General features: G+C 40.6%; 1 protein-coding gene across 1 annotated transcript in view; it reads right to left on the bottom strand.

The window, feature by feature from the left end:
- pkdcca (protein kinase domain containing, cytoplasmic a) overlaps nucleotides 1–12556 on the bottom strand; it is a 53537-nt gene that overhangs the window by 26364 nt on the left and 14617 nt on the right. Inside the window, exons 3-5 of the mRNA XM_070889386.1 lie at nucleotides 10851–11122; nucleotides 6832–6911; nucleotides 2341–2448 (exon numbers count right to left, since the gene is read on the bottom strand). Coding sequence (XP_070745487.1) covers nucleotides 2341–2448; nucleotides 6832–6911; nucleotides 10851–11122 — 460 coding nt within the window. The remainder of the gene's footprint in view (nucleotides 1–2340; nucleotides 2449–6831; nucleotides 6912–10850; nucleotides 11123–12556) is intronic.

A 12556-nucleotide genomic window follows, 5' to 3' on the forward strand; every position in this document is an offset into this window, starting at 1 on the left:
ACTATTCGAAGACGATTATTACATTGTTGTTTGTGGGACCTAGCTGTACGCAAACTAGTGCCGTGTTTCTTATAGGTTCTTTGGGACATCCGGAGGTCGTAAAAGGCCCTTTATAAATGCAAGTCTTTCTTTCTTTACAAGCCCAATTTGCATATTTAAGTAGCATAATGCCTGAATGACTAAAAGTTACTCGAGCCTATATGGCATCTAGGGCTCTTTTGGTGAAGTTTTGGCATGACAGACAAATTTGGAGATCAAATGCTTGTTTATGCACTGGAAAAACAGAGAGAGCTGTAAGTTGAATTTTTCCCCAATGTATTATTCTCCTGCTGAGGGCCTATGTCCCTTTCAAAGCAACAAAAATCTACCTGTGATTAAGTAAATACTGAGCTCATTCAAAGTGTAATTAAAAGACTGTTATTGTTTAAAAAAACAGGTAGCTGCATACTTTTTTTTAATTTAAAAAATAATTTGGTTGTCATATTAGTTGTTTGATGAATCAAATGTGAACAAATAAGTTTCTCTTTTTAGTCGTAAGTCGAAGCATTCTCGAGTTGAGAAGGTGTATCTTTTTAAGATGCTCGTGTGAATCTTTGTACTGCTATTTCCTATATTTAAAGTTTCCTATAAAGTGTGACACAGAAGTTGAAGTGCAACTTAGAAGTGTGACAGACAGGAAATATGTGCTAGATGTACCATTTTTATAAGATTTAGCGATACATGTATCATGTTCACTACAGTATAAAGAATCACACCAGCATCTTAAAGAGATACACCTTCTCAACTACAGAATGATTCGACTTACGACTAAAAAGAGAAACTTATTTGTTTACATTCGATTAATCCAAAAAACTAATATGCCAACCACATTATTTTTTAACTAAAAATAAAAGTAACTTGAAAGCACAGCAGTTGGAAAGTCTCTGATTGATGGAAGCAACCTATAATTTGAGCACCAGCTGTGCGAAGCTAGAATTGGGTTTTCAATGAATCTGTAAATACCCTGTTGTAGAACAATATATGGATGTGAAGTGTTCACGTGTCAGATTAGCACTGTATATAAGCACTTAAACTTTATTTCAACTTTCTTATTAAGGCTATTTTTGTACCTCTTTGTTTCACCTCCGCACTGCACGCACGCGCATACATCCACGTGAGTACACACATATGCTCACAGATGAAAGGGGTGAGTAAGAAATCTGCTCCCAAGCTTCTGCCATTCTTCAGGTCAAAGGAAAAAAGGAAAGACTTGCAATTATAAAGCGTTTTTCACGACCTCAGGATGTCTCAAAGCGCTTTACCGTCAATGAAGTACTTTCTTTTGAAGTGTTGTTATTCACTGTTGTAATGCAGGAAACGCAGAAATTAATTTGCGTGCAGCAAGCTCCCACAAGCAGAAATGAGATGATGACCAGATAATCTGTTTTTGTTATGTTGATTGAGAGATAACTATTGGCCAGGACACTAGGGATAACTCCTCTGCTCTTCTTCAAAACAGTGCCATGGGATCTTTTATATCCACCTGAGAGGGCAGACACGGCCTCAATTTAACGTCTCATCTGAAAGACGGCACCTATGACAGTGCAGCACTCCCTCAGTACTCCATGGAGCATCAGCCTGTATTTTTGTGTTCATTTCTCCAAAGTGGGACTTGAACCCACAACCTTCTGACTAAGGCAAGAATTCTACCACCGAGCCAAGGCTAAAACCCTGGAGGAGGGCAATTCAAATTCTGCTTTTTCTTCCCTTATTGTAAAGGGACAGATTCTACTCCTGGCAATTTTGATGTTCAACAAGTTGTTTCATGCACACACAGAAAAAATGTGCTGATCTAGCACCCCCCACTCCCCCCCCCCACCCCAGTGAAAAGGGGCATGGAGTAAACCATACCTAAATGAAAATATTCTCTTGAAAAATGTTACAGATTTTGGCACTGAAACAAGCCAAAGTCTCAAAAGTCTCAAGCTGTTTTTTGTTTTCACGCCAACAATCAAATAAAATTACTTTACATGGACTGCTGTGCAATAAAATAAAAGTTACATTTTGTAAGCTATCCATAGCAGAGGGCCAAACACACATGTAATGTAGCCCCACCTAAACACATGCCAGGGTTAAAATATGTGGCCATTGCTTTATAATTATCTTTCTTTATACACTCTGCTTTCATACAGCTCAAACCACAGACTCTTTCATCACACTACTTTGAACATTTGGATCAATGACACAATCTGTGATGAATCAAGTTCCCCTGCCCCCTCCATTTAACCTGATGCTCAAACAGTACACAGCATGTTTGGAGGTTTGGCAGTCTTGCAGTTCAAGTATTTGAGGCTGTCTTACCCGAGGTTCGACTTCGTGTGACATTCTGCAGATATAAACCGCTCTTGAACAGGTACAGAACTTCCTCTAGCTGAGTCAGGGTCTCGTCTATCCCCCAGCGTAACTCCCCTGCAAAACAAACAATGTTTCAGTTAAATGCTTTCTTGTCTCTTTCAATCACTTGAGCACAATGTCACTTTCTCTGCCCATTTTAGCTTCTCAACACGACTATGGTCAGCGCTGCTCTAAACAGTTTTCTCTTGTTCGTCTTTCGACCCCCTACATTCACACTGTGTTGAACTCAGTACACATTGTATTCATTGTACTGTATGTCTAACTCTTTTATTCTTCCACGGGGCCTTAAGAACTGTGGAACACCAGTCTTTTTCTCCTCCTACAAACCATACAATCCTCAAGCTTTTAAAATCCAAACTTAAGAGTCACTTAACCACTACTTTCTGATATCCATTGTCTTCGTTTCTATTCTTCTCATTCTTGCACCATAGGCCTTAGTCCTTCATCTCGGCTTCTCAATTAAAAAAACAAGAAGAAACCTGATGTTCAGGGCAGTGTGAATGCACAAAGGATCTTAGGACGCAGGCTCTCTCTGCAACTCCCCAGACAGCAAGTTGCTGATCTCAATCATGCCTTTGTGTGGAGGTATCCAGCAGAATGCAGGCACATCCCCACAGGAGGGAAGGGGCAATAGAACATTAGATTATCAAGTCACATGCAATCCTTACATTCTAACTGTAAAATGGGCATTTGACCATATCTTTAGGTAGTGAAGGTACATGATATGGAGCAGACTACAGGAAGGAAAATAGGGGAACTAGGTAATTGCAAAAAATACCATATATGATGTTTACAGCTTTATATGATTTTCAACTAAATAGATTAGCGTAAGGGAAATGTCACAAACCAGAAGTTACGGTTGGCAAACACCATTACAGTTAAAATCCTTCTTTTCTGACAGTAGCGTCCGTAATAGCCATTTTACAATTAGCACGGAGTGGAATGCATTTGTCTGAACTGTATCTCCAGAATGCGTTCATTATGTTTGTTGTATAGTGCGAGATCAGCACCGTGGGCACTATATCCAACAGCACTGTCTACTTTTTCACAATTATGAAAATCTACAGAAAAAGGTCTGGTCCCCATCCACCCCCTTTTCATGTTGCAGTTGGATACCACATACCCGTCTCTCAGGCGGGGTGAGCTGAGCTGGCTCAACTAACATCTATTATTATGTCAACCAACAGGGGATGCACTCGCAGTGGCATGAGCCATTGAATACAGCATTCTTCTCTCTCACCCCAATAATGGCACATCCCACGGTCCTCCATCTTGAAACCTGGCTGAGAACAATATGATTACTTTCAGTGGACCCAAGCACCAACGCTTGTGCCAGTGGAAGGAGTGGCTCAATCTTTCCTTTTTGCTGTGGCATCACACACTGGAGGTTAGGACATTAGTGACAAGATGCATTTATGGCTACATTGTGAAGAACAAAACAAGTTTTTACCTGTTTTGCAGTAAGCAAGTATTGTTTGAAATACCAAGGCACTGATAAGCACTAGAAAGACTATATCTAATCCACAGGAGCCACGTACTGAACGGACCATTTCCAATGAACTAGAGTTTATACAGGTAGCAAGTTGCATATTTTTGTTATATAATCACTTTGGAGCTAAAAACAGAGTTCAATGACAATAAATAGCTATAGGTAAGTTTTATTTTATCATATAATTAAAACAGGGCCCAAACTTTATAGATTGGTAAAGCCCAAAGCTCTCACCTGCAATGTGTTAAAAGGGTAGGATTATCCTGTAACCCTGTACCCCATCCACCACTTTCAACATTCACCACCACCGGCGCACCCTGGCTGCAGTGTGTACCATCTATAAGGTGCAGTGCAGCAACTCACCATGGCTTCTTCGGCAGCACCTCCCAAACCAGCGACCTCAACCATCTAGAGGGACAAGGGCAGCAGGCGCATGGGAACACCATCACCTGCAAGTTCCCCACCAAGTCACGCACCATCCAGACTTAGAAATATATCGCCGTTCCTTCATTGTCACTGGGTCAAAGTCCTGGAACTCCCTCCCTAACAGCACTGTGGGGGTACCTACACCACAGGACTGCAGCAGTTCAAGAAGGCAGCTCACCACCACCTTCTCAAAGGAAATTGGGGATGGGCAATAAACGTGGCCTTGCCAGCGATGCCCACATCCTAAAAGGAATAAAAGAAAACTTGGGACAGGAGTTTGGGTTTTTGAAGAACTTACAAACCAGCTTATTTTGTGAACTTGCGGATGCTTGCTCTTCTTAGTAATGCTAATTTAATGTTGGATGAGATAATTAAAGTGGAACAGTTGCGTAGTTTGGTAAAGTTATTCAGTTTTATAAAACATTTTTCTGCAACAACTTAAGCCCAGCTGCAGCATTATTTAAAAAACAGGTGCAATTTCCTGATCAGCCTATATAACCAATACAAAAATCTACTTATTTACAATAATTTTTACATTCTGATCTCCACATGTCCAGTCCTATTCTTCTGTTCCTATGTAACCCTGTAGTACATGCTATAAATGGAAGCCCTAGTTTGTTCGTGTATAGCTGTGGGATTGTTCCACCACCTAATCCCCTAGTTGGATACTTAAGAAAGAGGTATGAGTCTCAAATTCTGCTTTTGTCTTTGCTTTCAAATACAGACAATAGAAACAATAAAACACAATGGGAGCAGCCCTTTGTACAGTGCTTGCTGTGAGGATAGTCTTCCTTATTCCAATCCATCTCTCATATTGCAGGCTACACTATCGTCTTAATTGCATAAAGTTGCGGCTGAAGGCAATTACAAGGACAGTGCTCTCTGAAATGTGAAAGATGTGAGTTTATTAAATAAACAGTAAAATATCCATTGAAATGGTTGGAGGCTCAATCTCTCATCACAACTCCTTATTTGTTCTTTCTGTAATGAAATTTTCAGAAAACTACATATAACAATGAAGTATTTTCATTTCCAAATGATTATATTTCTCTACTTGAATAATTCTGCTGCCCATACAGACCTGTCTCAATCCCTCAAATCAGGTTTCGGCTCTCCCACACTACTGAAATAGTCCCAGCCAAAGATATGAATAATATTCTCTGTCAGACAGCCATTGCTTTTTGCCTCTGATACAAATTGTGTCCTCATTGACATGGGTTAACCACTGGTCTCCAATGCTTCAATTTTAAAATTCTCAGTCTGTGTTTAAACTCCTCCATAGCCTTACCCCTGGCTATTTGTGGAACCTCTTCCAGCCCTACAACTCCAGCCCCATCCCCAAGTTCTCCGCTCTTCTGTCTCCAGCCTCTTGTGCACCCCCTCCCTTCACCCCACCATCGGCAGCCATGCCTTCAGCAGCCTGTTCCCCACACTCTGGAATTATCTCCCTAACCATTTCACCACTGCACCAACTTCTCCTCCTTTACGACCCTCCTTAAAATGCATCTCTTTGCCCAAACTTTTGGTCTCCTTTCCTAATCCCTCCTATGGCCTGGGGCCCATTTTTTCCTTATGCCTCTGTGAAGCACCTTGAACAGTTTTTTCTACATTAAAGGCAAATCAATACGATATTCATGGCAATAAGTGGTTTGTTTTTGTGCATAGAAATATATTCAGTTAAATAGTTCATGTGATTAAGTGTAAATCAATTAAACATATCTAATATAGTTGACTGTTTCGTCAGGATTGGGAAGGCCAATCTGGTTATAAGTTCTCTAGCTACTTTCAGCTTTCATCCTACACTATTGCAACCTTCTTCTTCGGCAGTCCTCTGGAGTCGAGGATGACTTGCGTCCACACTAAGGTGAGTTCTAGGTGACTGATGGGACCAATGCGGGTCAGGTCCCAAACTTAATTTTAAAGGGTGAAAGATGCCTGTGCATGAACTCTTTTAAACATATGGGCTTGACGGAGCAAGATCTTGGTCCAGTGGCAAGGGAATCCAAGATGATTGGAGACCAGGCTCTGCTGCATGGGCCTAGCACACACACACATACACACATATTCCTACTGACCCCCTCCCTCCCTTCCTCAGGTCTTCTCTCCCTGGTTTTCAGAGATCGCAATGTAGGTGAGTGCATTAATCTCGGAGCAGCTTGCGTATTTGTCCATTGAATACTGACACTACCCAAGGACCCCCGGCTCCAGCTCCAGCACGCTGCTCTCCCTGCACAGGCTCTGCTGTGCTTTTTCCACTCTCTCTCTATTGCAATAACAGGATTCTGGTTTTGGGTCCGAAACGTTAACTTTGCTTCCTCTCCACAGATGCTGCCTGACCTGCTGAGATTTCCAGCATTCTCTGTTTTTATTCCAGATTCCAGCATCCATAGTATTTTGCTTTTGTATTATAAACAGGATTCTGGTGCCATACTTGTCAAACTATTTCTAAACTTACATCATGTAAATTGAAACCTTCAGACAGAATGAAGCCAGTTGTAATAAACATTTGAATTTCATCATACCTGTAGCATTCACTACAGTATCCAGTAGTGACCGTAGATTTGATGGGGCACTGTGTGGCAAGAGGTAGGTAAAGAAGAACCTGCAATGGGAGAAAGTATTGAGCTGCATTAGGCATCTTTTTAATAGGTAAGAGATTTATCATTTTTCTTCAACTCCCGCTTCTGATCTCAGCTTACCTGAAACAATCTCCGGTCCAAAGGTCAGTCAGCCAACTTGCTTACAGGCACCTGCCAATGTTGCTCTGCTATGGATTAGTGTTTTTGTTACCAATGATTCTTACATCCCGTTAACAGGATATCAATTTTAGCTAAAAGCTAGGGTTTAGACTTGGTCACAGATGTGAGTTTAGATTCATTGGGGTAAAATTCAACTTCAGCAGAGGTGCAAAATGTCTGGTATAAAATCAATGGAAAGGAAAATCAGGCAGGTATATAACAAATGGCCAATTCCCAACAGATTGTTTTGAGCCCCCACCGAAGTTGAATTTCACCCTCATTATTTTACTGAGCATCTTCATAAGTCTTACTCAAAAGATACCCTGTTAATGTTATATTAGAAATAAGTGGGGTTAAAATTGGTCTCAGGTGAAACAGCAAAAAGATCGATACCGAATCAGCAGCCAGTTTATTAAACAGACCAATTTTCTTTTCCGTGGAAGTCACTCGGGCGGAGTGTAAAATGGGCTGCCAATTCGCTATCGCTCGTTTCACCCCCAATATGTTTTCTATTATTTTTGCACTTTATTCAATTACAGAAGTTAGCAAAGCTGAGAGTATCCTCTCCTTGCTATGTTTCACAAGAGCATGTGCAGGAGAAAAAACAAGGGTATAGATTTTCAACCTGACGCCCAGGTTGTTAAACTGGCATTGTGGGTCAGGCACTGCAATACAAGCCACTCGAGTTCAATTTCCATTGAAAGTGGAAATAAATTGGGTGCTTTCTATAATGGGCAACCGATCCACACTGTCATGGGCAGCCGGACAGAGTTTTTGTGGGCCCAGAAAGCACTCTGCTCCTCCTGGCCCCACTAAACAAATTAAAGGTTTGCTGAGCAATTTTGTGAGCGGCCTCCAACAGTCTCTTTAAGGACCACTATTTAGGCCATATAACGCCTAACCAGAGCGCATGTGTGAGGCAAAGTGCACACTCCACCCATTTGTACCTGAAAAAATGCAGTCAGGGTTCTACAACCAGTATAACACACCAATTTGCACACTTAAGCAGCATTCCACCCATTCCATTACAGGCCCGCCTGAAAATTATATCTCGTCAAGGCATTCCTCTTATTTTCAATTACCAGCAACTTGTTTTTCAGGCAAGAAATGGCCAGGATAGGTAGGAGTTGAAAATCAACCCTATGATGAGATGGTATGTAGTAAGAATAGTCAAAATACAAACAGCAAATGAAGCAAGGATTAGTCTTTAAATTGGGCTTCAGCATATTCCAGTTGATTTGCACTTGGCAGATGCTTTAGCACTGTGCAAGGATTTCAACAGAAAAATTAATGAAAAAGACTTTCATTTATATAACACCTTTCACAACCTCAGAGTGTCTCAAAGCACTTCACAACCAATGAAGTACTTGAGAACTGTAGTCACTGTTGTAATGTGGGAAATGCAGTAACGAATTTGTGCACAGAAAGCTCCCACAAACAGCGATGCAGTAAATGACCAGATCATCTGCTTTAAGTGTTGGTTGAGGGATAAATGTTGGCCAAGACACTGGGAGAACTTCCCTGTTCCTTCTCGAATCACAGTGTGGGATCTTTTATATCCATCTGAGAGGGCAAACAGGGCCTCAGTTTTAATATCTCATCCAAAAGGTGGCACCTCCAACAATGCAACATTCTCGCAGTACTGCACTGAAGTGTCAGCCTAGATTATGTGTTCAATTCTCTGGCACTGTCACACATTATGAGAGATGACTGGGAAAACAGCAAAATGCGTTCATTACAGTGTAACACAGTATCTTCAGTTAGTCAGAAGGTAAATTAGTGTTTAATGGACTTACATACACTTCTATTTCTCCCAAACTGTTCAGTAATGTTGCACAGGGAGATATGACCTTTGATCAATATTATCAATTTTGGAAACAGAAACCATTCTCACATCCCCCTTCAAACTCACCACATGCCATTTCAACTCCAGTTTTGTGGCAATGCAAGAAAGTGAGAACATTGGACAGCAGTTTCTAAGGTAGAAAACATACATGTCCATGTTTTACATGTCACATGCGAGTTCAACTCACAACACAAGAACACAAGAGATAGGAGCAGGTGTAGGCCATTTGACCCCTCGAGCCTGCTCCGCCATTTAATAAGATCATGGCTGATCTGATCATGGACTCAGTTCCAGTTCCCTGCCCGCTCCCCATAAACCTTTATTCCCTTATCGCTCAAAAATCTGTCTATTTCTGCCTTAAATATATTCAATAACCCAGCCTCCACAGCTCTCTGGGGCAGAGAATTCCACAGATTTAAAACCCTCAGAGAAGAAATTCCTTCTCATCTCAATTTTAAATGGGCGGCCCCATATTCTGAGACTATGCCCCCTAGTTTTAGTTTCCCCTATGAGTGGAAATATCCTCTCTGCATCCAACTTGTTGAGCCCTCTCATTATCTTATATGTTTCGATAAAATCACCTCTCATTCTTCTGAACTCCAATGAATATAGTTCCAACCTACTCAACCTATCTTCATAAGTCAACCCCCTCATCTCCAGAATCAACCTAGTGAACCTTCTCTGAACAGCCTCCAATGCAAGTATATGCTTCCTTAAATACAGAAACGAAAACTGTACGCAGTACTCCAGGTGTGGCCTCACCAATACCCTGTACATTTGTAGCAGGACTTCTCTGCTTTTATACTCTATCTCCCTTGCAATAAAGGCCAACATTCCATTTGCCTTTCTGATTACTTGTACTTGCATACTATTCTTTTGTGTTTCATGCACAAGGACCCCCAGGCCCCTCTGTACTGAAGCACTTTGCAATTTTTCTCCATTTAAATTATAATTTGCTTTTCTATTTTTTCTGCCAAAGTGGATAACCTCAGATTTTCCTACATTATACTCCATCTGCCAAATTTTTGCCCACTCACTTAACCTGTCTATATCCCTTCGCAGATTTTTTGTGTCCTTCTCACAATTTGCTTTCCCACCCATCTTTGTATCATCAGTAAACTTGGCTACATTACACTCGGTTCCTTTATCCAAGTCATTAATATAGATTGTAAATAGTTGAGGCCCCAGCACCGATCCCTGAAGAACCCCACTTGTTACGATTTGTCAACCGGAAAATTACCCGTTTATCCCGACTCTCTGTTTTCTGTTAGTTAGCCAATCTTCAATCCATGTTAATATATCATCCCCAACTCCGTGAACTTTTATCTTGTACAGTAACCTTTTACGTGGCACCTTATCGAATGCCTTCTGGAAATCCAACTACACCACATCCACTGGTTCCCCCTTATCCACCCTGCTCGTTACATGTTATGTGCAATGAAATTCTACACACAGATCCCACAGAATCTTGTTCTGGTTTTTGTTCTGTAACATCCCAACTTGCATATTTTCCTCAGAGCAGTGCTCATGTTAGTGACTAAATGTTGGTTTGTGCAGAGTGCATGCTTCAGAAATGAATTAAATGGAGCAAACTACATCCATCTGTAAAGATTAGTATGAAATGCTGCTCGTATATGATCATTTTTTTGTTGTTGTCTAAATCGTGACTGAACTGTGTAAAAACATTGGGATCATTGCAAACTCTCTCACTATTCATTGCTTTTCTTCCCTTGTCATAATAAACACTGAGTGCATATCAGACTGTATCGTGTTTGGACATATTATCCCTTCTGAGAACCACAGAACGAAGTCAATTACACAAGATCTTTACAAAGTGGAATGCAGTTTCAAAGCAATTTTGCATAGTGATGAAATTGACAAATAGTCAGTTTCTGACAATGGCAGTGGTTGCAATCTGAGCTCTACTGACACGTTCAGCAGTGAAAGAAGCAATTACCTATATGCATTGTAGAGATTCCGCTTCTCATTCATGCTTTGACATCTACCTTCCAAGGAGCAGGTTAAGGTGAAATTTCGGGCAGGAAACTCCATAAAACAATCACTGTTGCTTGAGCAGGGTGTTTCATTGATGCTGGCATCATCCAAGTCCGTCACTTTTAATTCACCATCAACAATAACAAATTGGCGAGGACGAAAGTCCAGCAAAGTCACTGAGCCAAGGGGAGAATGGGCCAAATAGTGTAATAAGCGTATCAAACTCAAACATATCTGCAATGAAAATAGCACAATTTGCTTCAGTTTTTTTTTTAACTCAAAAAACAGAGCTCAGTAAAATATAGCTTCACTGGTTCTCTATTAGTAATGTATTCAAGGTAAGGAATGCCACTGAAATTGGCTGCATATAAAGAATAACATGCTAACTCAGCTTGTCCTACACCAATGTGCCTTCAGGTACCTGTACATTCAGTTTTGGTTTCCCTTTGTTCCTGCAAACAATGCCTCTTACTGGAATGCAGTTCCTCCAATGCCACTGCACAATGGAAGTATAGTCCAGAAAGAGGCATTGTCTGTAGAATCAGTCTGTATCTCACCTAAGTGAATATGAGGGTCAATAGGCTATTCAACTATGTAGGACATACAGCCGAGTGCGATTCTATCCTCACTTGAAGTTCATATGTCTGCATTGGACAGTGATCAAAAGCAAGAAAACTGATTTATTTCCCCTCTCCCTAACCCAGGAGCCCAACTTTTGCCCTGGCTAAGATTAGTTAACTCAGTACAGGCTGAGAATTGGACCTGAGACTTACTGCCCTGTAATATTACTGTAGCAAGCAGTGCATTTATAGTACACTTTTATTTAATTTGGCATCTTCAAACACTAATTGAAATATGGCACTGCAATAGAGGAAAGTTCACTATGTTTAAACACAGGTACAGGCACATCTTAGTGAATTTAAGACAATTTCAGGCATCTGAGCCCTTTGATTTGTTTAATCCTTGTAATTCATTTTACTTAAGATTTCCTGGGAAACAGATTTATACATTAAAGAAGGAATATGAAGAAAACAGGCCATAGTATGGTTTACATTTACCTACTTTGGAAGAAAAAACAGAAAATCCACTGTAACCTAGTAAGAGGGAGCTCTTCAATTTCTGTTGGAAATATTAATAAATGAATGGAAAATGCAGGGTAGTCTACAATCTATAACATCAGAGCACTGGATCACTAAATAAAATGGCTGACTTTTGCTTTCGGGGTCTTCAGGAGGCCAAATTTTGCTAGTTTCACAGAAAGAAGCCTTCTGGGAGTGGCAGATAATGAAAATTCACAATCACCAGTTGAGGCTTCCTGCAGAAGTGAAGACTGAAGAGTACCATTGACAGTATCAATAGCAATGGCAATATGCTGGGTGGACTTACCATCCTGACTGAGAACACAGGAGGTTAATATTGGGGAGAAAGAAAAAGAGAAAAAAAAAGTTCATTTTTAAAAAGAAAGCAAATTAAATTTATCTTTGTTTTTCCTGAAAATTCCCCAAAAACTTATTTGAGAATGAAGTGGATTAGGCAGAGTAAAATAAATAAATATAAGAGATGTTATTCATGGTAAATACAAAATGAAATGTGTAACACTGCACATGTCTCTTCCCAAAGTGATATTGTGGTTGAGGCTGGACCCTTTCTGGATGCTTTGCCACAAAA

This window comes from Pristiophorus japonicus, chromosome 9, assembly GCF_044704955.1.
Source record: "Pristiophorus japonicus isolate sPriJap1 chromosome 9, sPriJap1.hap1, whole genome shotgun sequence".
Lineage (NCBI taxonomy): Eukaryota > Metazoa > Chordata > Chondrichthyes > Pristiophoridae > Pristiophorus > Pristiophorus japonicus.